General features: G+C 42.7%; 1 protein-coding gene across 4 annotated transcripts in view; it reads left to right on the forward strand.

Annotated features, from left to right (window-relative positions):
* Slc22a13 (solute carrier family 22 member 13) overlaps positions 1–18,192 on the forward strand; it is a 69,252-nt gene extending 51,060 nt beyond the window's left edge. For 2 of the 4 annotated variants that reach the window (XM_013146340.2, XM_013146339.2), the window contains 9 exons: positions 13,309–13,412; positions 13,639–13,793; positions 13,965–14,133; positions 14,349–14,469; positions 14,552–14,646; positions 14,860–15,074; positions 15,256–15,364; positions 15,830–16,045; positions 16,268–18,192. In XM_013146340.2, coding sequence (XP_013001794.1) covers positions 13,309–13,412; positions 13,639–13,793; positions 13,965–14,133; positions 14,349–14,469; positions 14,552–14,646; positions 14,860–15,074; positions 15,256–15,364; positions 15,830–16,045; positions 16,268–16,358 — 1,275 coding nt within the window. In that variant the 3' untranslated portion in view covers positions 16,359–18,192. Of the gene's footprint in view, positions 1–9,112; positions 11,657–13,308; positions 13,413–13,638; positions 13,794–13,964; positions 14,134–14,348; positions 14,470–14,551; positions 14,647–14,859; positions 15,075–15,255; positions 15,378–15,829; positions 16,046–16,267 lie in introns of those variants that run through there. The other 2 variants (XM_023562587.2, XM_063225184.1) reach the window with 2 other exon arrangements.
* The last annotated feature ends 7,544 nt before the right edge of the window (positions 18,193–25,736 follow it).

Below are 25,736 nucleotides of genomic sequence, written 5' to 3' on the forward strand. Positions count from 1 at the left end.
TTGGTGATCATGAAGTTCTTCAGCTGTTCTTTGTCATGGAAGTATCTCATTTCTCCATTGATTTTGAAGGACAGTTTTTCAGCATACATCAGTCTAGGTTGAAAATCATTTTCCTTTAGGATCTGAAATACTTCACTCCATGCTCTTCTTAATTTCATTGTTTTTGTTGAGAAGTCTGCTGTGATTCTGATAGGCTTTCCTTTATAAGTGATCTGTCTTTTCTCTCTGACAGCTTTTATTATTCTATTCTTACATTGAATTTCTCAGGTGGTGATTATATATGCCTGGGTGTAGTTTTATTTTGGTTATGGCTATTTGGAATTCTATATGCTTCACTGATCCTGATGTCAGTTTCCATTCTCATGTTTAGGAAATTTTCAGCTATTACTTCAGCTGTTACTCTTGACATCTTTTATTTTGTCCCCTTCTTTTTCATTTATCCCTATCAATGTTTTGTTGTTTTTCTTTGCATCATCTTTCAGCTGTTGAATTTTTTTCCTGATTCCTTGTTTTTTTTTTAAAGATCTTTCATTTCCTGTTCATTAGCTTCAATTTTGTCTTCGAGGTCTGAAATTGTATCTTCACTTTCCTTGAGTAGTTTTGACAACTTTTGATGGAATTTTTGATTGCCTGTATATCTCTCTGAATCTGCTTCATGCATTCTGTTTGTTTCTTAAATTGTTCATACATGGATTCTATCTTTTTGTTTTGTTCTTCTAATTTTTTAACTGTGTCTTCTTTAGATGTGTTCAGCATCTCTTTCATTACTTTTATCATTTTTTCTTTTACCTGGGAGATTATTTCTTATTTGAACTCCTTTAAATCTTCCTGGAGTTCCTTCTTTATTTCAGTTGCTATTTTTGCAGGTATTTCTGGTGTATGGCATATATTTTCTTTTATGTACATGGCTTCTAGGGTTTCTTGGGATTGGGTGGAGGTTTGAAATTGCATTTTTGTCTTTCATTTTGTCATTTTACTATATTTCTTTGCTTCAAGTGTTTTTCTAAGTCTTCCCCTGGGTGTATTGAAAATCATCTCCTATGCTCTAGGCTCTTGGGACTGAATGGAGTTTGCTGAAGGTGGTCCAGTCAGGCCCTCAGGCCTTCCTGTGCTACCTTAAGTGTTCCAGGTAACTGGGCAGGCACCTACCCACTGTGGATGATGGGCTAACACTTTCCCTGGGCAACGACCAATGCCTAGGAATTCATTTCACCTGCTCTCAACTCCCGTAATTGGAAAAGGTCACTCGGGGTAATCTACTCAGGCTGCACAACCTCCCAAGGCAAGTCTATTGTGGCCAGGCTCTGGGTGGGTCCTTCAGCTGTGGGAGCAATGATAACACAATGTGCCAGGCTCAGGATGGCACATGGACTCACCCCACAGCTGCCAGTTGAGTTTCCCAGTTTCTGGTTCCAGAGAGGTTGCTGGGTGTGTCCTAGGCAGGCCTGCAACCTGCCAGGCAAGCACAGCCTAGTGTGGCTGGACTCTGAGCAGGCTCTTGTGCTCTAGGGGCTATGATATTAACATAGTCTATGGGGCTCTGCATGGGGAGTAGACTCACCCCAGCTGCCAGCTGAGTTTCTGGGTTCCCAGTTTCCATTTTTAAAAATTTCTATCTCATCATGTTTCTGGCTTCTTTCAGACAGGTGTGTCCTGTGGGTCTCTGGCCCTCTCCATAGTGCTTAGGATCTTTCCAAAGTGTGCTGACTGGGGTTTTGCTGCCCTCCCCAATTTGCTTTTACCTGAGATATCTTAAAATCCCTCCCAGGGGCTTGGGATGGTGCAGGGACACTCACCCCAGGCCACCCAGTTCAGAGTTCAGGGCACAGGCAGGCAGGCCCAATTCCCTGAAGCTGGTGGATCATGGCAGGAAATCAGAAAGTTCTGGTTCTGCATTTTTGATTGAAGAGGTGTCTGGAGAAATGTTTTCAGAAGCAGCTTCTCTAGGATCCGTTCACCGCAGTGGCTCTGTAGGGCTCTGGTCATGTGGGCCTGGCAGCAGTGAAGACACACTTGCTAGCCCAGGGACTTCGGGGGCACTCCAGCAGCAGGGGCCCATGGGCTTGAGTCCTTACACAAGCAGTGAGTGTGAAGGTGGCAATGCGTCCCAGCAGGTCTGGTCCTGTGCCCGTGGCACTGCAATGTGCCCTTCTCCTCATGGCCTCCGGGATGTGGCCTGGATCTGGGGAGGTGGGAGAGGGGGCAGAGGTGGTGGTAGGGGTGGTGGCGGCTCCATGGGGCTCTGGTCGCGTGGGCCTGGTGATGGTGGAGATACACTCACATGCCCAGGGACCTCAGGGGTGCTCTGGTGGTGGGGCCTTCTCAGCACCAGAGCCATGGACCACTTATCATTTCTTTAATTAATCTTTTTATATCTTGCCTCACTTGGATCAGAAGTACAGTTTTAAATTTGCCTATGAGGTCATGAAGGTATTTCTTTATGTCCGCTGATGCTGTGTCTAATATTGGATGGTTACTGTGCTGGTTCTCTTCTGTATTTATTTCTCCTGGGCTTATTTTCCCAATTCAACAGCTGGAGATTATTTTTTTATTTCTATCTCTTGTCATGTTTCTGGTTTCTTTCAGACTGATGTGTCCTGGGGGTCTGTGGCCCTCTCTGTATTGCTTAGGGTCTTTCCGAAGCTTGCTGACTGGGGTTTTGCTGCCCTTCCAAATTTGCTGTTATCTGAGGTACATGAAGGGATGCAGGAATGGTGCAGGCTAGCCTTGAGTCTCTGAGCCACTCAATCCACAAGCTAGGTTGTACCTTGTGGATGTCACAGAGTTGTGACAATTTTGTACCTGCTTATTGGGTCCCAACCAGAGGTGTAGCTCAGCCCCAGCAGACCCTGCCAGTTCTCTCTGTGCCAGGAGTGGCTGATTAATGTCACCGTGGCACTGGGCTCTGCCCAACTCCAAGATGTCCTCCACCAGCCCTCTCTGTGCCATGGCACCAGGTTCTGCCCAATTCCAAGATGTCCTCCAGCCAATGACAGCAGCCACAGGATCCAATCCCTAGCACTCATTGGGAATCGATGCAGATCTTCCTCTTGGGTCCACTGTACACTGTGTTGTGTGTCTTCACTGCACTCCCAGCACAGTGCGGATCGGTAAAAAAACTGTGGGGTGTCCAGCTTTGGAGCCCAGGTGTATGGTCTTCTTGCAGTCGCCTCTGGCATGGCCAGGTGGCTCTGGCTGCTTTGCGGGGCCTCAGGTCCCAATTTCTAGCACTCACCAAGAGCCAATATAGCTCTTCCCCTTGGATCCACTGCTCACTGCACCGTATCCTCCCATTAAAGGCCTGGGATTCACCGAGTCCTGTTACTGGCAGTTGCAGTCTCAGTGCAATCTTGGATCCTCTGGGTGTGCCTAGTACAGTGCAGAATGGGTCTCAGTAAGTACATTGGGCCTCAGCTCTCCACCCATGCTCTTACTTCCTCTTCCTAGTTTTATTTTTCCCTTTGGTTACCACCTTGTTTAATAAGAATCATTAACCATTTGTCTGGCCCTCTCCATGCTGTCATATTCTAGCATCTGATCTGATTTTTCCACAGAGACTCTCCATCCAGGACCCTAGCAAGCCACCATTTTTTCTCTTCCAAGAGTATCTTTTAAAATTGCATAATACCACAGACAGCTAAGTTAGGTAGAAATTGATAGGCAGTCAGGCATGGAATGGGTCATTGAATGATTCACTGCCAAAGATGCCAACATATCAAATTGTGGCTGAAGGTGAATCTGAGGAGGGCCAGGTCTCAAACTGGAGCCACAACAGCCAGGCCTGCAAAAATTTAAGATTACAGCATAATTAGCATTGCTCAGTCCAGTAAATTCAGGAAGGCATCAGATGCAGATCAGATAGGTGGGTGACCAGAACATCTGGACATCTGGATCCACACTCCCCATCCCTTTCCATGAATGCCTTTGTTGTTTATATGTTAGAAGTTATAAATAAACTAATGATAGTGATGTCAGCCATATACCTTGGCTGTGAGCCTTGCTTCCCTGTTGGATCAATGTTAGCCAAGAAGTTATACTTGTTACCCTATTGGTTGATTGCAGTTTTACCCATGTTGTGCCAATGTTGTGATTTTGCTGCATAAAGTATTCTTGGAGGAAAAGTCTCTACAGTGACTCACTTCCAGGGTCCCTCCTGTCCATAGTTGCTTTCTTTCAATAAACCTTTTTCTACTTTTAACCTCCTTGGTACACAAAATTTGGTAGTCAGGAGACACAAACTAGGAACATCTGGGTTCTGACAGGCTGGGAGCATTTTTCCCACTCAATTAACCTTGAGTGAAGGTCTTGTTATTTGACTCCTTTCTCTGACCCTTGCTAACAATATTGGGGAATGTTTCTCTGTTGCTCACTGTGTGAACCACTTGAACCTCCAGAGATTGAATTCACAGAAATATGGAATCCCTTCATTGTGATTTTTAAAAGGTCACACTTGGCCTGTGTCATTTTTTTCTTGGCCCTGGAAATCAAACTCAGGACCTTGCACTTGCCAGGCAGGTGTTTATGTCACTGAGCTATATTGCCAGTCTTCAGTTTTTTTACTACAGCCCAGATTATTGTAGCTTGAGCCTAATTTCCATGGTGGTTTCTTTTTGTGACTTTCTGCTAAGGTGCAGTGTATGTATCACCTGTCTCTCTCCAGTTTGGAGCCAGTGACTCACCAGGGAACTTCACCTCACTGACAGAGCTAAGAAGCAATGTACTTTTCAGTTCAGCTTTTTGCTTAAAACAGAGAAGTGACACAAAGTATACACTCCTTACATGCCAAACTGAATCATACATGTTACTGCAAGATTTCATTTGCTAAAATACCTGAATTCAATTTTGAAGAACTCTGAGAAATCATCTTATCCATTTCTACAGGGAATTGTTACATTTAAAAAAAATTTTAGTTTAAGGAAAATAAAACAAAAAAGAACAGAACAAAGCAAATCAGAACAGAACAATGCGAGGTCCGGAAGAACATGGTGGATAGACAGCAGCAGCCTCAGAGGCTCTCTGAGAAACCGCACTTGAAATCCAGGAATGATGCTGGGCAGGAAGTCCTAGGCAAGGGGGGATATTATTTGCCGACCCAGGAATGAACTAAATTAAGAGAAACCAAGTGGAAACACAATCCCGGTGATACAGCAGGAACAGATAAGGTCTCAGCATGGAAGCCAGACCCCACGCCACTGGAAACTGCAATTTGAATTTTCCTGCAGCCAATGTTGCATCCCAGTCAGCACAGTGGGGAGAGAGGACCGAAAGCTCCGAGAGTGGGAAGCATTGAATGGAGTTGGGAGTGGGACTGGCCAGGTGCCCTGCATCGACCTGTGGTGAGTGAGCAGATCGGGACCCTTCCATAGAGAAGGAGGCTTCAGTGGAGGACATACTTGGACCAGGCAGACTTCCTGGAACGAGATGCTGCAGTGACTTCAGTCACATATTCACCTCTCAAGTGGGATTGGTGGGGAGTGCCTGGCCTTCAAGACACCGCTGGCTGAGACCCAGTAGGCTAGTCCAACCCAGTCCCAGCACCTGGAGGTGCACCCTAGTGGTGAAGCCTTCAGTAGGTTGACCTGGAGGGGTGGGCCCAGCATAGACTGCCCAGATCTGTGTCTCCCTGGTGCCCTGCAGTGGGTGGGAACACCTAGCTGGTGCAATTCAAACAGACTGTGGCCAACAGGGAAGGAAGCAGGGCCTCCTATGTACGCTTATATATGGAACAAAGAATATGGGAAGAGGGAGTAACAAGAAAGGGTCCTCAGCCCCCAAACCTGAGAAACATGCAGTAGCAGACATGGCACCAATAGACATAAAGTGCTATCTCCAGAGCCTCATAGATGAGTTCAGGAATGAAGTTATTAATGACCTGAAGCAAGACATAAGCAGAATAGTTAGAGAAATGCTAAGCAACGCCCAAGAAAAAACAGATGGTGGAATGGAAGAACAGAAAAAAAGGGGAGAATTGTATGATGGAGAAGATAGAGAAAACATAGACTACATGAAACAGGTTCAAAGAGATTACTAGGAAACTAAAAACTCTATCAAAAACTGGCATAACAGCTTGAAAGAAACTAAGGATAGATTATCAGAACTGGAGGACAGATTTGTAATATGGGAACATGAAATGAAAAACTTCTTAAAAATAACAACAACAACAAAAAAACAAACAGCAACAATACAAAAGCTAGAAGATGATAAGAGGATCTATAACTTAAGAATTAAGAATATAAGAGAAGAAATGGGGACACAAACAAATGGACTACAAAAGCTATTCACAGAAGTAATCTAAGAAAATTTCCCTAATTTAGCAAATGGTAAAGATACTCAGACATATGAGGCATACAGGACTCCAGCCACCTACAACCCAAACAGAGCTACACCCAGGCATATAATAATCAAAATTCCAGAAATCCAATATAAGAACAAAATATTAAAAGCCCTCAGAGACAAGAAACAGATCACTTACAAGGGAACACCCATCAGAATTACAGCAGACTTCTCGGCACAAACCATCAAATCACAAAGAGCATGGTGGGAAATAATTCAAGCTTTGAAAGATAACAACCTCCAGCCAAGATTGATGTATAACTGTGAAGACAATAAGAATCATTATGATGCCCATTCTGGTTGACTATTATTTTCTTTTAAAATCCTGTAACGTCTCCAATGCTTTGGTTTTATTCTTTACTGTTTAGTTCAATTTTATTATAACTGCCAATTCTTCTTAAAATAGCAAGAGACAGTATGGTAACCATTGTTGATCACCTTATATTTTGTTTTTACATTGTCTATTATGTCCATCCTTTTGATTTGACTGACTCTGTTCTGATATGTTGCATTTGGTTTTACTCTCTTCAAAAAAAGTAATAAGAACTGTGGGAGTAATAAAACCCAAAATATGTAATTGTCATTGTACAAAAGAAAAGAAAAGAAAGTGCTGTAAAGGTTATAATTGCATATATGTTTAAGTGTATAAGATAGATAACCACATTACTGAGTGTTTTTTTGGATCATTGAACAAAACTATTTGCACTCTCAGTGTTTGAAAGTCCACTTTATATGCTTCAATTTTGTAACTTGAACAACTATTTCTAAGATGAGAATATGTAATCTATTAACTAGTGATTTCTTACTGTTTATTTTTTAAATTTTGTATTACTTGTACCCTTTTTATGTTTTTTCCCTTTTTCTCCTTAAAAAAAAAAAAAAGAACAGAACAATGAAAGTGACATGGCACTTCACAACCAGACAACCAGGCATCAACAGTATCTACCAGAAAGTCTTTTTTCTTTGAAATAGTTGAGCATACCTTCCAGACATTAATATCAAACATAATAGTATAGTATAAAACCATTCAAAAGGGTGAAAGCATTATAGGATGTCAGAACCAAATAACAGGAAATGAACAATGGCTACTATAATATGTCATTTTCCTCCAAAATTTGTCTGTACCATCATACATAGTAAAATCAAATAAACTACAAAGGATAGAACCAACAAATCAAAGTGGGTTACTATAATATATCCTACTATTTTTTATTTATTTTTCCCTTAATTAAAAAGATAAAAATAAAAAAGTAAATAATAAAATGGAGATTGAGATAAAAGAGGGCATAACAACAAAACAGCGTAGGATTATTCTATCTCATAGCAGGGTAGCTTTCCACTGCATGACAATACCATATCTTTCTTATCCATTCTGTGGTTGATGGGTAAGTTACTCTCGCTTTTCTTTTCTTTTCTTTTTTTTTTTTTTTTTTTGGTCTCCTGTCACATGAAACAATTGTTTTCTCTCCTTTGATTTTCAGTCTATGAATTTCCTTTCCAGTTAAGTGTGTCTCTTGTGTACAGTGTATTGATGGATCTTGTTTCCTGATTCACTCTCTCTCCTTAGGCCATCTACATTAATGGGTACACTGGCACACACTGGTTTGTCTCTTCCCTGCTGTCCTCCTGTTGTTAGCCCTCTACTTTCCCCCTTCATTCAATTGCCTGTCCTGTTTGGTGACCCTCCTCTGCTGCTGTTCCTGGAACCATGCTTGGCTTTATCTCCCTCTAGAATATCCTTTAGCTCTCTCTGTAGGGTTGGCTTGGTGGTCATGAACATCTTTAGTTATTCTTTATCATGGAAATGTCTTATTTTTCCATCAATTTGAAAGATAGTTTTTCAGGGTAGATTAATCTGGGTTGGAAGTTGTATTCTTTCAGGGTTTGAAACACTTCACTCCAAACTCTTCTTGACTTGATGGTTTGCACTGATAACTCTGCTGTGATTCTGATTGGTTTTTCTTTATAGGTGATCTGTTTCTTTTCTCTAATAGGTTTTGATACTCTAGTCTTGTGATGAATTTCTGGGATCTTGATTATTATATGTCTATGTGTAGATTTACTTTGGTTATGACTATTTGGAGTCCTATAAGCCTCATATATGTGACCCTTGCTTCTTCGCCAACACCCATCACTCTTACGTTATGCTTCTTTGCATCATCTTGCAGCCACTGGGATGTTATTTCCTGATTCCATGCTATTTTTATGAGCTCTTTCCTTTCGCAATCACTAGCTGCAATCCTGTCTTCAAGGTTTGAAAGTCTATCTTCGGTCTCTTTTAAGTGGTTTTTCCAGCTTTCAATTGAATTTTTAATTTCCTGGATCTCTCTTTGAATCTGTTTCATGCATTGTAACTCCTTTCTACATTCATTCAAGGTTTCCATCCTTTTCCTGTGCTCCTCTTTATTGTCTTTGTCTTCTTTAGAACTTTGTACCTGTTAGAACAATTCTTTCAGTACTTCTGGGAATTCTTCTTTTACCTGAGACATTATTTCTGATTTGATGATTTTACAATCTCATAAACTTGTTTCCTCACTTCAGTTGCCCTCCTCTCAGACATTTCAGGTGTGACTGTATCTCCCAGACTTGTTCTGTGTGGGCTGGAGGTCTGAGGTTGCCTCTTGCTCCTTCATTTTGACATTCTCCTGGCTTCCTCTCAACAAGCTGGTTGTGGGGCCCCAGTCACTTCCCGTGTTGGCTGTCCCTAGGCAGTGTAGAGGGATGAGACAGGCACCTGGGTTCCTCTAATTCCAGATGTACTGGGAGATAGTAGGGCATGGTGCAGTCTTCTCTAGACCTATGCAGCTACACCCTGGCTTTGCTGATGATCAGGGGTTCGTGGAGGTGGGGCTGCTTCTCTCAGCCTGTGTGTCTACAGTGGGACATCCACAATTGTGGAGGCACAAGGAGTGTGTTTGTCTGTTTCTGCTAGTGGATGACGGCTGCTTGAGGAAACCAAGGGCCTCCAATGGTGGCCTATGGATGCTCGGGGCTTACCTGGCTGTGTCCCTGCTCCTGCTGCATACCTTCAGGAAGGAAACTTTTGGTGGCAGCACCCTATGGGTGAAGGCGGATCTGCTGGTTCTCTCTGCCCATGCTGGCTGCCTGCAGGATATGGCCTTTGGCGGCTGCACAGAGCAGGCAGAGGTGGATCTGTCTGTCTCCCTGGACCTGCACTGGGCACATGGAAGAAGGGGCCTTCTGGTGGCAGTGCTCGGCAGGCAGATGCAAATCTCCTGTTTTCTTGTCTGTGCTGGGCACAGAGGAGGAAAGACCTTCAAGTGGGGGTGCCCGACAGGCAGAGTGGAATTTTAAATTTGTCCAGGAGCTGTACATAGAAAAATGTAATGAAAATGGCTTTCTGCTTTCAAGAAATACTTTTTCACAAATAACCAAGTCTCAAACAAAATCATAGCAGTCGAGTTTCCTGCCAGTCACAAGCTGCATGTTGCCAGCATATGTCAAAATAATGTAAATATCTAGACTCTTTCTATATGCAAACATTTTATAGTCTATAAATTGTCCTGCCCACTTTGCTGGGTGGAAATCTCGGGACCTGCCTAATTTATTGTTTCTTTGTGAAAATATGCTCTAAGTTTAAATTTTCTAAATTTATATTTTAATAGGATATTAGAGGACAACCTGTCTTTCCCACTATTCCACATATAAGTACTTTCTTCCACTTTATGCACAGAGGTCACAGATGATTTTCTTGACACTTTGATATGGAACTAAATTTTTCTACTTAAAAATATCCTGATGGTTAGAATACTCTTTTTGTTCCCCTATTTGGTCTTAGTTGTATGTCACAATGAAGCCAAGCACAAAGAAAAAAGGGAAAAGAAAGGACCAGGGAAAAATCCAGTAGCAAACACAATCAGGGAGTCTGGGATGGAACGGGAGGAAAGTTACTTCCTTATCAGCATGGAGGGCTTTACTTCTGCATACACAACCCTCCCTCCAGTCTGCCGGGCCTTCAGCAGTGAGGTGGCCCCAAACAGCAACTGCTTGCAAGGCTGTGTTGCAGAACCTTGCTTCCTGGCATTCCCTGCACTTTTGTTCCTCTGTGCAGCTCTTAAAATGGTTCAAAAGTGAAAACATAAAGGGCTTTCCTGTCATGTATAAGCAGCTATGTATACATGTATGTGTGCACATGTGTGGGATGCAGTGGAGAAAGACTTTGTCCAGAGATTTCTGTTATCACTGAGATTGCTGAGGGAGGCTGAGCTACACAGGAGCTTGTGTTTGTTGTTATGCTGGGAACACAGCAATGCTTTCTTGATGAGAACTCAAAATGCAACTCAAGGTTCATCTGGAATTGCTCTGTCAGCCATTTGGTACTGAAAGGAAAGGGCATTTGTCTGGGTCTTGTGATCTGCATGCTTCCTCCTGGGATTGGCTGGTGTTGAATGTGAGCACAGAGCAGACAAACACTCAGAAAAACAAGACTATTCAGTTAAGTGGGCAGATTGGGCTGCTGGCTGAGTAAACATGTAGGCTGGGCTCTTGCTGTTGTCCTGCTATACCCTGTCTGCCTAGTGGCAGCGGGCCCCCAGAAGAGACTTCAGCGTCCCTCAGAGTGCTATAACTATGATCAGAATATGGGTTCTTGGTGTTGAGGGGTATTGGTGCTGTGAATAGTTCAGGATGTTACCTCTGTAAGCTTCTAGACTGGCTAAAGTGTGCGGCTCCCAGAGGTGTTCCTGATGCCTCTAGTGAAGCCTGCATCTCTTGGGGAAATCACTCCAGATGCTGCAAGCTAGAGCAGACTGTTTTCGCACCGCACTCCACCCTTCTCAGACCTCAGTTTGGGAGCTGATGTATGGCAAGGGGAGTTGGGCAAGGCTGGATTAAACATTAATGTAGCTGTAACCATCACCCATGGGAGAAAGCTTGAGACAGAGCTTCGCGGTTTTCCCAGGCTGAGGAGTGGTGACTAGCAGTCATGGCTCAGTTTGGCCAGATTCTGGCTGAAATAGTTAACTTTGTTTGCTTCCAGGTACGATTATTGATCCTGGTGAGTGTCCCCAGCTTTCTATCTCCCTTCTTTATGTTTGGCCAGGTTTTTATGGTTCTGGATGAGCCCCACCACTGTTCGGTGGCCTGGGTACAGAACCACACTTTGAACCTGATTGCTGCTGAGCAGCTGAATCTGAGTGTCCCTCTGGATGCAGAGGGCCAGCCTGAGTCCTGCCTCATGTTCCGGCCATCCCCTGACAATGCCAGCCTGGAGGACATCCTCAGCCACCACTTCAATGAGACACAGCCTTGTGAGACTGGCTAGAACTACCCTGAGCACAGAGCCCGCTCCCTACTGAATGAGGTGAAGCTGGCCTTGGTCTGTCTGTCCATCTGTTGCCGTCTGTTGCTTCTTTTGCCTGACTTGTGCCTATTCCTGAAGCTCTAACTGTGCTTATGTATGCTTTTTAAAAAAAAAAATCCCTGTTTTGTGGACACGGGTAGCTAAGGTCTTGAAAAGCTGCTTACTTCTGACTCAAGTGTGGTAGGAGCCAACATTTCTATTTTTATTTACTTGCTGTGGTATCTTCTTACAAGGGCATTCTGCACTTCCTAGACAACCAAACCCATGGAAAACTGGGTGGATGAACAGTCAAGTCTCCTGTGCTGCCTTGCATCATTTCCAGGGCAATGAGCTGTTTAGTTCAGGTCCTCACAAACTGTGTGTGTGAATGCAAGTGTGAGCTCAGTGCTGAGCGCTGGCTTGGTGATTTCTTGCCCACATCATTGAGCTGATGCTGATTGACTAGAAAGCTTTATATAGCTGAGTTCCTTTATTCACCTTCAGCAAATCTCTTCTCCTCCAATGGGGTTGGCTCTGTGTGTTCAGCAGATGCTTCTCACCTACTGTGGCTGCCATCAGAGGTGAGACTGACCACCTCCTGCAGAGCTCTCCTCCCTCAGGGAGCCCTAACACCATGTCACAGAGGCAAGGATCAATGTAGGTGGTGCATGCAGAGTGTCAGTATAGGACCCTGCACACAGTGAGCATCCTCTTGGCATGGAGCCATGTGGGTAGAGGCTGGGACCAAGTGCTTGGCACATAGAAATCCCCTGAGGGCCCAGCAGCATGGGGCCAGACATGTGCACACACTGCAGAAGTGTGCAGGGCTCTATCAACCTGCATATTGTGTTCACTTGGTTCTCTAGTTTGTTGGTCAGGCAGACTGTGAGACTCCAGGAGGGTTGGCATGATGTACCCACATGCATTTACTGTCTCTTTCTGTGTCTCTGTCTCTCAGTCAATCTGTCTGTGTGTTCCTCTGTCTCTTTGCTTCTTCCCACATTTATGTTGTTCCTCTGTTTTAACCAGAAGGGAGGATATTTGTTTGCGTTCAGATTGCCCATATGGGACCCTGGGGATTCTGCAGCCCAGTGGCAAACTTGGGGAGTTCTGAGTGTTTCCAAGGGAGCCTGGGCTGTGGGAAGAGGACCTGTGAGTTGAGAGGCAGCCATTAGCAGTCTGTCAGAGTTCCTAAGTGTTACATGCATAGCTTGTCAGCAGGTCCTAAGAAATAGTAAACCATCCTAAGTGTCAAGTAATTAAGATTAAACAACACATCTGGGTCATTATTTTTCCAGCAATGTACGCAATGCCTTCCTAGTAAGGATGTCTGTCCCTCCTGAGCAGACATCTTCTCTGTCCTGGAATGCTGCCACCCACACGTCCCCCTCCTCACTGACTCACACAGCGGGTTGCTTTTCCTCACAGCACCTGCCAGGAACGGGACTTCACACACACTGATGTGACTGGCAGGAAGGCAGTGTGATCTGTGCACTGACTGCTCTGGACTAGCAGACTGTGAAGCAGAGAGATGGTGAACAGTGCGGCCCATACTTAGGCTTTGTGCCCCATGGGTTTCTAATGGATCGTGGAGATAGTTGGGGAATCATGGGCCCCAAAAGGAGTGAAGGACTTGTCCTAAGTGCCCTCACATCGGCCTCTATCTGCCTCAGTTCAACCTGGTTTGTGATCGGGAACCCCTGACGGAGACCTCACAGTCAGTGTTCATGGCAGGACTCCTTGCAGGGGCCCTCATCTTCGGGCCACTCAGTGACCGGTATGTATGTTGACCAACTTCACCTACCACACTTCTGGTGTAGGGCCAGGTTTCCACTGTCCCTCTTTCCCCTGGATAAGGTCCCGTTCCCCAGTCCTCATGTGGGACTCCTGGGGAGGTGTCATGTGTTGTGTTTGATACAGATCCCAAGGCAGGTTTGGGGTGTCCCTGGCTTCTTCTCCAGGAGTGCCTCTCCCTGAACCCACCGTCCTCTTTGTTACCTCAGGATTGGCCGTAGAATGTGTATCCTGCTTCAGCTGCCCCTGGTTGGCATTGTGGGCCTGGCCACAGCCTTTGTGCCCAGCTTTGAGGTCTACATGGTGCTGCGCTTTGCTGTGGCCTCTGCCAGTGCTGGGTGGATGTTAAGCACCATTGCTCTGAGTGAGTATCTGGACAGGGAGCTTTCAATTCCAGTTTGTGGTCCTGAGACTGGGGCTATTTTTAGTCTCCAAACTGCCTTTGGGGATGTAATCAAGGGGGGCATCTATGGGCAAGACAGAAACAGAGTGGCCAGATGTTGCCCACCCTCAGCCTCAGCCTCTCTTCCCACAGTTTCAGAGTGGGTTGGGCCCTCATGGAGGACTCGTACCATCGCAATGATGCAGGCCATTTCTGGCCTTGGACAGATGGCTCTAGCTGGACTTGCCTATGGTATCCGAAACTGGAGATACTTGCAAATTGCTATCTCTGCTCCCACCTTCCTGCTCTTCTTCTACTTCTGGTGAGGAGACACTTGCCAGGAGGTGGTGGTTCTTGTGAGTTTGGTGCTTGGACTATGGAGTGCAGCCCTCACCTCACTACGGAGTGCATATATGCTGGGTGGTCAGAGGTAGGCAGCCTGGGAGGGCTGGGTGTGGGGTTCAGTGTTCCCTGTAATGGCTGGGAAGAATCCTCAGGATTTTCGACCCCAAATTTCTAGCTGTTCTTGGTCTTCAGGATTCTTCCAGAATCTGCACGGTGGCTCCTCATCAACGGGAAGATAGAGAAGGCCAAACAACTGGTCCAGAAGGCAGCCTTGCTCAACAGGCGGGAGCTCTCTGCAAAGCTCTTGAACCAGGTACTGGCAGCAGCCCCAGCCCCAGTCCAGCCCCAGAGCTGTCCTTCCCAGGTCATCCCTGGACCTTTGCCTCTCCTTCCAGCTGGCTCCAGAGGAGACAGGCCCCTCAGGGAATGTCTTAGATCTTTTTAAACATCCCTATCTCCGGAAGGTGACTCTGATTCTCATCTTTGTCTGGTGAGTGGCCAAGGCCCATGACCACATGCATGACAAAGCCAGGGGACCCCCACTTCCTTCAGGTATATCAGTGCCATGTTGGGATGGTAGACTTCAGACCATGCTGTTGTCACCACAAGAGTGCTAGCGTGACTCTGATTGAGGTTGCCTCTTTCTCTGAATGTAATGATGCTGACCACGCAGTAGTGACATGCCCCCTTGGGCCCCTTGTAGGTTTGTGGACAACCTGGTGTACTATGGCCTTAGCTTCCAAGTGGGGGAATTCGGCCTGGACATCTACCTGACACAGCTGATATTTGGAGCAGTTGAAGTGCCTGCCTGCCTTTTCAGCATCTTCATGATGGAGAGGTTGGGCCGCAAGTGGAGCCAGTCTGGGACTCTGATTGTGGGTGGTGTCATGTGCATTGCCACCGCCTTCATCCCTTCAGGTACAGGCTGGCTGTATACCATGCATACCCACCCAGCTCAGCCAGCATCCCGTGCAATGGTCATTGCTCTCATGTGCAATTAAGGGTTCCAAAGATTTGGGTACAATGGAGTTGAGGGTCTTGGATGCTCAGTGAGGTGAGCCATGAGCTTTTTGTATGGCTGACCAGCCTCTTCCACCAGATTTGCCTGTGGTGGTCACCGTGCTTGCCGTGGTGGGAAAGATTGCCACAGCTGCCAGCTTTACCATCTCCTACGTGTACACTGCTGAGCTCTTCCCCACTGTCATCCGGTAAGAACTGCTGGTAAGATGACTCCTCCTCTAACCTTGGTATCTGAATTTTAACCATCACTATGGTTCCCTTGCTGCCAATCTACAAGTAGCTAGTGCAAATGCCTGTAAGGTTGTGACAACTAGAAATCAAGCCCAGCCCCTATGTTTACCCCAATGGATGATAAGGCTGATCTTGTCAGAAAGTAATGTGGGATATGTCTAAAAATGAATGGAACATTCATTGTGGAAGAGGGAAGGTGACAAGGGCAGTCTTTGTCTGAGATGTGACAGGTGTGCAGGAGTGGAGGCAGCAGGGAGCCGTGGAGGTGGGATGAGCATGAAGGAGCAGAGGTCAGCAGTGCTCAGTGGGTCAGTGGGGCCTGGAGGGCCTGGAGGCCTCTTAGGGTCTCATCAGAAGTATTGGGTTGCAGCTGTGTCCTGTAGCAAGACCAGATCTGCTCAGGTTGTATTGGTCTTTCCCAGGCAAACAGGCATGGGGCTGGTGAGCATCTTCTCAAGGATCGGGGGCATCCTCACACCACTTGTCCTCCTGCTGGGTGACTACTACGTGGCCCTCCCCATGCTTATCTTTGGCATCATCCCCATCGTGGCAGGGATGCTCTGTGTCCTGATGCCAGAGACATGTGGCCAGAGTCTGAAGGACAGCATCTGGGACCTGGATCAGCAGCCTCATCCAGGGTGAGCCGTTTGTTCTGATATTCCTCTGGCTGACTCCTAGAGGCCCAGGTCTCTACTTCACTGGTAGTGCCTTGTTGGTTTTAGCCAATATGTATTCCTTGGAACCACAGACATCTATTGGGCTTTCAGTTGGAGGGTCCTTTCTTTTAGGAGGTGGTGGTGAGGAACATGACTATCAGAGTAATTGCTGGACAGCCAGTTATATTTTTCTGTTCTCTCTAGGTCCTTGGATACAGAGACACCAGAAAAAGAAATGGAGCCCACAGGAAAATCTAGCCCAAGGGTGGCTACCATAAGTACCTCATACTTCTGACTGGTCACTAAGAGCCAGGCCTTCACTAGCAGGGAACTCTTCCCTCTTTGTCTGCATGTGACCAAATATCCTGGAGGATGCAACAATAGCACTGTCAGGATTGATGCAGGCAGTTCCCCATGACCTGACCACACCACTGCAAGCCCAATCCAGAGGTGTCTGAGACAGATTCTTTCTCCCTTGCCCCTTCACCTGTCTTGTCCCTACACCCTCACCCAGTTGCAGGGGTGCACAACCTATATTATTGTATTGCATGTGTTTTTGGTGGAGTATTTCTCTGATCATTTTAGGGAGCATGGTTTCCTCTGAATCTGGAATAATTCTGCACTGGAGAGATTGAAGTTCAAAGCAGATTACAAGATGTAGTCTTTCCAAATTGTGGGAGCAAGCAGAGAACTCAAAGTTTGGATTTGTGGATTGTCCCCTAGGCAGTGAAGAAGGAGCTGTACAAGGGGAGAAAGTTGCTTCCTTCGAGAGACTGGGCCATCCCTCCTCCCTAGGGTGTAGGCCAGGATAATGTTTCATCCTGCTTAGAGAACACTGTCTAGTCAACCTCATAGCTCTGATCCCGCCTTCTTTTTGATGATCCCTTCCTCTCGGCCCCATGCATACTTTATGCTCATGTTGAGTGTCATTCAGGGAGAGGAAAAAGGAGAAAAAAGGGATTGCTTCTGTTCTTCCAAGCAACTATGTATTGATGAATTCAGAAACTTAGATGATATGGAAAAACTGCTTGAAAGACAAAATATAAAATCTTACTCAAGAATAAATATATATCCAAAATAGTTCTATAGTTAGTAAATAATTTGAATTTGTTTTAAAAATTCTTCCCACAAATAAAATTCTAAGCCCAGATTACTTCACTGATAAGTTCTTTTTTTGTTTTATTAAATTTTATTTTGAAAATAGAAAAAATGCAACAGCACAAGAGAGAACAAAGCCAGTCAAGACTGTTGTACTGTAAGAAAAATAGCTTCCTTATGTGTTTTCGTTCTCCCTCTGGGTGACCTAATTGATATGTTAATCAATGCTCTTCTCTGTAAAGAATTGTAAAACCTTACCTAATTGATATGTTAACCATTGTTGCCCTCTACAAATAACAGATGCGGTGCCAAGATAACCTAACAGGAGTTGTTAATTACTCCTAGGCTTCCCCATTCTCTGCTGAGGAAAACAGGATTTCTTCTTATCTAAACTTGCTCGTATGCAGGGAGACTTGCTTGTTAGCACAACCCTTACCTGACCTTGCTCTCCCCAAAGAATGTAATCTCGCCATATTTTCTGTTCTGTAATGCGCTGCACTGCCTTCCCCCTTTCCCTACCCGGTGGTTGTCTGTCATAAAATGTGCTAATTGCGCTGTTCTTAAGAAATGCTTAACTTCAAAGAAATTACAAAAATGTTGTGGCTTAACCCTAATGCACCAAAAGGGTTAAGTTCCAAATCCTTGTAAAAGCTTAAGTTTCAGCTTCTTGTAACTTTCGACCCCTTCTCACATGTTAGCGCCAGCAAGCTGTCCTTAGATAATTAACTTTCTACCTTCCTCTCTGAATGTTATTGCAGATGTGCTATTCCAAGATAATGTTTATCTGCAGAATGGAAGTAACTTAAAAGGCACCAAAGGCTCCCGATGTTATCAGAACTAAGTGGACAGCTTTACAGTTTCCATACTTGAGTCAACAGCTTGATGGCTCTGCGGGGTTCTTTGTTTTTCCTCCCATCTCTCCTGCTTGTTAAATCCCTTCTCCAGTCTCAGGAGTATGCAGTCTCCAAATTGGCTCCCAGAAACTCATCACCAGGCCTGGCCTAAATAAAGCCTTTGCTCCCCAAATTTAATTTCTTGTTTCCTTGGATTTTATTCCAGGGTCCGAGCTATCACAGAGACAATGCATTGAAATTGATACAGGATTTCACAGTAGGATACTAGGATAGTAGTAATAGGTACTATGGTATATCTCTTTAACTTTACAATAGTTGTCCAGTCAATTAGGTATAGCAAAATCAAACAAAAAATAGAACATTTTAAAACCAATTGAGAATATTGAATAGAGCAAAAGAAACATAACAAAACAAAACTGAAAACAACCTTTGCCTTCAAACAGAAGATAGAAGGAAATCCCCCATATTTTCTATACTGCATATGGTCATCCTCCCAAGAGATGCTGAGACATCCTACCCCAGTAGCTATGTGGGGAGGGGACAGGGTGCTTGATTTTCAGCCCACGTGGCAGTAGGCTCACATATTATGGTTCTCCAGGCCCACACCGCAGGCAGTTACCAAGAGGGCAGGTGAATAAAGCTGCTTGAGTCCCACCATGGCTGGATCTCAGGAATTCTGATTCTTCTCTGGGCCCATGCTGCAGGCTCTTATCAAAAGGGTGGGTGAATAAGCTGCCTGAGCCCCATCATGGCCAGATCTTGGGAGTCTACATCACTGATAAATTCTATAATGCATACATGAGAAATTATACAAAATTCTACACAAACCCCAGAAAACAGAAAAGGAGGAATCATTTCCCCAAAACTATGTGAGGTTACATTTAACTTGATAACAGTGCAATAAAAAGGCAATTAGAGAAAAAATAAAGAAAATCTAACATCACAATCTTTAATGAATTTTATATAAACATTAACAATTTAATAAATTACAACAGTAATCTATAAAAATGTCATGATCAAGCTAAGTTTATCTTAAGAATGTAAGATTTATTTATAATAAAGGGCAAATAAGAATAGAAAGTTCAAAAAGAAATCAAGCAAGCAAACCAGCAATGCAACCACAAAAGTCAAAAAACAACATTAACAACAACAACAACAAAAATAAGACATTAGTGGTACAGGATTTTGAAACAAGATGGTAGGAATTTAACCATGGCTGTTATACTGTATAGTGTTATCTTCTAAATAGTTACTCAGGTTACCAGATACAAGCATGGAGAATTTATCAAACAATATCAGTTCCCTTTGAGCAATTTCTTTCTCTTGCACTTATCTATTGTAAATTTTTAAATCTTATTTACTTGGTTTCTTACACAAAGGGGATAATATGGTGTTTACACATGTGATTCTGATTTATTTCACTTATGAGTATGGTCTCTAGTTGCATTCATTTATCTATAAAATCTTTGAGTTTGTCCTCCTTAATAGGTGAGCAGTATTTCATTGTATAAAACTACCATATCTTTTTTATCCATTCCTCAACTGATGGGCATTTGGGTTGTTTCCAAGATTTGGCTATTAAAAATTGTGTAGCTAACTACATGCCACAGCCCCTCCAGTACTTCTTGTTGGTTGATTTCTTGATATTCACCATTTTTCTGGAGTGTTATTTTAGTTTTCATTTCTTTAATGACCAATGATGTTGAGCATTTTTCATGTGTTTATTTGCCATTTGACTTTTTTCATCTAAGAAGTATATATTCATCTCAGATGCCCATGTTTCGATTAGGTCTTTGAATTTGGGGATCCTGATTTTTTTCAATTCTTTATACATTCCAGATAAAAGTCCTTTGTCTGAGGGACAGTTGGCAAAAATCTTTTCCCAGTTTGTGTATATTCTTTGCACTCTTTTGATGATTTCTTAGGATGTGCAAAAACTTTTTAATAAGATGAGATCCTATTTGTTGATTCTTTGAAGTACTTCCCATGCAGTTTGCATTTTGTTCATGAACTCTCTGCCTATCCCTATATCCTCGAGATTTCTATCTACTTTGTTTGTAGTTGATTTAGTGTTTCAGTCTTAATATTTAAATCTTTGATCCATTTTGACTTTTGTTTAGTGTATGGTGATAGGCATGGGTCTAATTAAATCTTCAGCATATGGAAAACAAGTTTTTTTTTTAGCACCACTTATTAAAGAGTCTATCTTTATTGCAGTGAACATGTTTGGACCCTTTGTCAAAGATAAGGTGACTGAGAGTGTTGGTAGCTGTGCCTGTATCTTTTGTTCTTTTCCATGGATACTCAGGCTGCTTATTTGCTAGTATCATGATGACTTTATTTAATAGTAGCGTCATGGTTTATGTCTGTGGCCCCCAGGCCTCACGAGTTTGAATCATGCATTTGTTATTCGTTCATTTTCTAGTGCTTAGATTGATAGTGTCAGTGATCCATCTACATAGGGGTGGAGCCAGGATGTGATATAATGGCAGGAAGAAGGTGTGTCTTGCTCTTTGCTGGTTTTGGTTTGCTGTTGGCGGTCACCATAAACTGTGCCCCAGCCATGCCTGCCTATCTTGGAGCCAACTGAGTGTGGACTAAAACCTCCAAAAACGATAAGAAATAAACCTTTCCTTTCCTAACTTTGGGGTTCAGGTATTTTGTCTCAGCGATGAGCATAAAGTAACTAAGACAAGTAGCTTTGCAGTATAATTTTAAGTCTGGGATTGTGATGCCTCCTGCCTTGCCTTTGTTACCCAGAATTGCCTTTGCTACTCTAGATCTCTTATGGTTCCAGATTCATTTTAAGAGTGATTTTTTTCTAATCTCTCACAATGTTAGTGGTATTTTGGTCAAAATTGCACTAAATCTGTGTAGTAGTTTTGGGAGCATGGCCATTTTCACAATGTTGATTCTTTTTATCCAGGAGTAAGGGATGTGTTTCCATTTTCTGTCATGCTCTTCAATTTCTTTTTTCAGAGCACTGTAATTTTCAATGTATAAATCTTTTATTTTTTATGTTAAATTGATTCTGAAGTATTTCATTTCAAAGGTGCTCTTGTGAAATGTGGTGTTTCCCTAATTTCCTTCTCATTGAGTTTGTCATTTGTGTACAGGAATGCTACTGAGTTTTGAGTGTTGATTTTGTACCCTGCTACACTGCTGAATTTGCTTCTTAAATCTAGGGGACTGTAGGTGGAGTTTTTGGGGTTTTCTATATACAGTACCATGTCATCTGCAAATAATGATAATTTGACTTCTTCCATTCCTATCCTTATTCTTTCAATTTCTCTCTCTTGTCTGTGTGCTCTGGCTAATGTTTCAGGAACTATATCGAATAGGAGTGGTGATAATGGACATACTTGTCTTGTTCCTGATTTTAGATTGAAAACTTTCAGTTTTTTGTTGTTTAATATGATGTTGGCTATTGGTTTGTCTTAGACATTTTTTATCAAGTTGATGTAAATCCTATCTATTCTGATTTTCCCTAGAATTTTAACCATGAATAAGTGTTAGGTTTTATTGAAAGTTTGTTTTTGCATCTATTGAGATGACCACGTAATTTTTGGTTTTGGCCCTGTGAATATGGTTTATGATGTTTTTTGATTTGTATATGTTGAACCATCCTTGCATTCCTGGAATGAATCCCATTTGGTAATGTTGTATAATCTTCTTGATAATTTGTAGTATTCTGTTTGCTAGTATTTTATTGAGGAGTTTTGCATTTGTGTTAATTAGGGATATTGGCCTATATTTCCCTTTTTTGGTTAGGTCTTTCTGTTTTTTTAAATTAGGGTAATACTTGTCGAGAGGAATGAATTATGGAGAATTGCTTACCTTTCAGTTTGTTAAAAAGTTTGAGGAATACTGGTGTTAAATATTCTTTAAATTTGTTGTAGAATTCATTTGTAAATCCATCAGAGCATGAAAAAGACATATAGGACCATTGTACAAGGAGTTCTACCATAGTTCCTGTGTTGTCTCTTGTTATCTTCAATAGAATCGGCTACAACATCAGACATAGTATAATTGAATATGTCAGTACATAACAGTATTAATAAAAACACAACTTTGTATATAGTATAAAACTTAAAAAACAGGCAGTGATCAAACCAGAATGTGTATCATAGTGAGTCTTGTCATCTTCAGTGTAGTTGCGTATAATCTCAGACTTGATACTATCAATCGTATCAGTTTTGAATAAAATCTGTCGATACCAAACAGCAATCAAACAAACCAGATTTAACTAACACCAGTCCTGATAAAACAGTATAAGTCATGCAGGGCTCCAGAGTAAGTTAAATTAAGTTAAATTAAAGCTGATTACTGTGCTATATCCTGGTGTTTTTGGGATAGCTGTCTGTGCCCTCAAATGTAATGCAAGTAGACAAACTGGGACAGAATAAAATCTATTTAAGCAGAGTGGTGTGAGTAATGTGGGTTTTAAATCCTGATACACTCTTAATAATATCTTCTGCTGTTATTTTTAAGACTCTCCCCTCCTCTTTCACTTCCCCAGGGTACACTGTGCATTTTTGGGTATGACCAAGACCCTTAGTTTTAAATTGGGGGACAATCTACTATTTACCTAAGTGGTTCTGAACCTTCTCTCCCCTGGACTTTATCTCTAATTGTATTCCTTTACCTATTAAAGCCTGTCTTTCCAACCTATCCACAAATGCTGGTCTAGTTGCCCCTATTACTCTCTGGTTCTCTGTCATATACAGCATTGTTTTCTCATATTTGATTTTTAGTCCATGTAGTGTTTTTCATGTTAATTATATTTCCTATACATAGTATTTCAGTGAACCCACCTCCTGATATACTCCATGTGTGGTTCTTTTTTTTAAATTTAGTGTATCAAGGCCATCTATATTAGAGATTATAACCAACCTTCTCTGCCTCATTTCTGTTATGCTGTTTTTTTGCTGTCAGTTGTCTGCTTATCTTCTTCATTCTGTTTTCTGCTCCATTCATTGAGGTCTCTCCGTCACTATTCCTGGAATCCTAGTACTTTTCTCTCTCCTGCAATATTCTGTGTAGTGTTGAATTGGTGGTTGCAAATTTTCCAAGTTCCTCTTTGTCTTGGAAGTATCTTATTTCTCCATTAATTTCTAGAAACAGTTTTGCAGGGTATATCAAACTGAGCTGGACCTTATTTTCTTTCAGGGCTTGGAATATTTTGTTCCAGGCTCTTCTTGACTTGATGGTTTCTGTTGAGAAGTCTGCCATGATTCTGATGGGCCTTCTTTTATAGGTTATCTGTTTCTTGTCTCTAACAGCTTTTAATATTCTGTTGTTATATTGCATTTTTGGGATTTGATTATTATATGTCTGGATGTAGCTCTGTTTTGGTCATAGGTAGCTGGAGTTCTGTATGCTTCACACATCTGAATATCCTTTCCTTTTCCTCTGTTTGGGAAGTTTTCCTTAATTATTTCTGTGAATATCCTTTGTAGTTTCTTTGTTTGTACCCCTACTTCTTTATTCACATTCTTTATTCTCAAGTTTTAGATCCTCTTGTTGTCTTCTAGCCTTTGTATTATTATTGCTTGTTTCCTTGTTATTTTTAAAAAGTTTTTCCTTTCATCATCCCACATTACAAAACTGTCCTCCAGTTTGGATAATCTATCCTTAGTTTCTTTCAAGCAGACTTGCCATCTTTCCATACAGTTTTTAATTTCCTTGTAATCTCTTTGAATCTGCTTCATGTATTCTATATTTTGTTTATATTCTTAATCAAATGGTTCTCTCCTTTGAGCATCTTTTTTATTAATCTTCTTATATCTTGCTTTACTTGGCTAAATATTTCCCTTTTAAAGTCATCTATGAGGTTCCAAAAATATCTCTTTATGTCCACTGGTGCTGTGTCTCATATTGCATGTTTGCTGTCCTCATTCTCTTTTGTATTTACATGTACTGGATCAATATTCTCATGGTTGGGACCTGGGGACTTTTTCTTGTTACTTCTCCTTCTCATCTTTTTTGTTTCTTCCAGGAGGCCCCTTCTTTCTTTATAGTTTACAATTCTTCTGAAGCACGCTGGCTTGGTGACCCTTCCCACTGCAAGTGTGCTGGTGAGTTGCTTGTTTGGGAACCTTGCTCAACCTCAGCAAGGGAACCTTGTGGCTTCTGGGTGCATTACAGCAGCGTGGCAGGGCTGAGGATCCAGCATCAGCCTCCTCTCTCCCAGCTGTGCTTGAAGTACTGTGGAGTGCTAAGCAAGCAAGTGGGTGACATCAGTTCCAGAGGCTAGGCTTGAGCTGGCCTGCTACACCCCCAGTGACCCTCTATCAATCCAGGGAACTGAGTGCCAGAGTCCCAGGAGCTGAGGGCATAGAAGAGGATTTCCAACAGACCCTGAAGAAACCTTAGAATAACACTCGGAACACTTGAAACACAGATATATAGGAAAATGACAAAATGAAAGACCAAATTACAATCTCAAACCTCCAGCCTATCCAAAGAAATGTTAGGATCTACGTACATAGAAGAAAATATATGCCATACACCTAAAATATTGGACATAGTAGCAACTGAAATAAACAAGCAACTTCAGGAAGCTTTAAAGGAATTCAAAATAGAATAATCTCCCAGGTAAAAATAGAAATGATAAAAGAAATGAAAGAGATGATGAATATGTCTAAAGAAGACACAGTTAAAAAATTGGAGGAACTTCTCCCAGGACCAGTAAGTAGGGATAAGGCATGGAATCCCATCCCAGTGTGGTGGAACTCTCTTCTTCACCTGGGGGCCAGGCCGTGGTTCCCTGCCAGGACCAGCGAGTGGAGATGAGGTGCAGAATACCGTCCCAGTCTGGCAGAACTCTCTTCTTTGCCTGGGGACCAGCCCGTGGTTTCCTGCTGGGACCAGTGAGTGGGGACAAGGCACAGACTCCAGTCCCAGTCTGGGGGAACTCTCTTCCTCACCAGGGGACCAGCCCGTGGTTCTCTGCTGGGACCAGTGAGTGGGGATAAGGTATGGAATCCTATCCCTTCATGCAACCCTGCAAAAAAGCAGGGGTAGTTATTCTGTTTGCAGAAAATGTGAACTTCAAGCCAATAATGATCAGGAGGGATAAAGAAGGTCACTACATACTGGTTAGGGGAAAACTCAAAGAGAAAGAGATAACTATCTTAAATATATATGCACCAAACTCCAGAGCACCCTGTTATATAAAACAAGTACTAACAGAAATGAAAAACCAAATTAGCAGTAACACGATTCTAACAGGAGATTTTAACACACCATTGACACCAATGGTCAGATCAACCAGACAGAAAATCAGCAAAGAAATAACAGAACTGAATCACACCTGTGCACAAATGGACTTAATAGACATATACAGAGTATTCCACCCAACAACAACAGAATATACATTCTTCTCAGCAGTACATGGGTCATTTTCTAAAATAGACCATATATTAACTCACAGAACATATTTAAATGAATGCAAAAGGGTTGGAATTATCCCTTGCATGCTATCAGACCATAGTGCTATGAAATTAGAAATTAATTATAAAAGACACTACAAAATTCCCACAAACACATGGAAACTGAATAACACACTTTAATCAGTGGGTCACAGAGGAAATTAAAGAAGAAATTAAACAATACCTGCAAACAAATGAAAACCTAAATACAACTTAATGGAATCTGTGGGATGCAATGAAAGCAGTCCTCAGGGGAAATTAATTGCACTGAGTTCCCATATCAGGAAA

Source organism: Cavia porcellus, unplaced genomic scaffold (genome assembly GCF_034190915.1).
Source record: "Cavia porcellus strain 051 isolate PalLab524CR breed Dunkin Hartley unplaced genomic scaffold, mCavPor4.1 scaffold_15, whole genome shotgun sequence".
NCBI lineage: Eukaryota > Metazoa > Chordata > Mammalia > Rodentia > Caviidae > Cavia > Cavia porcellus.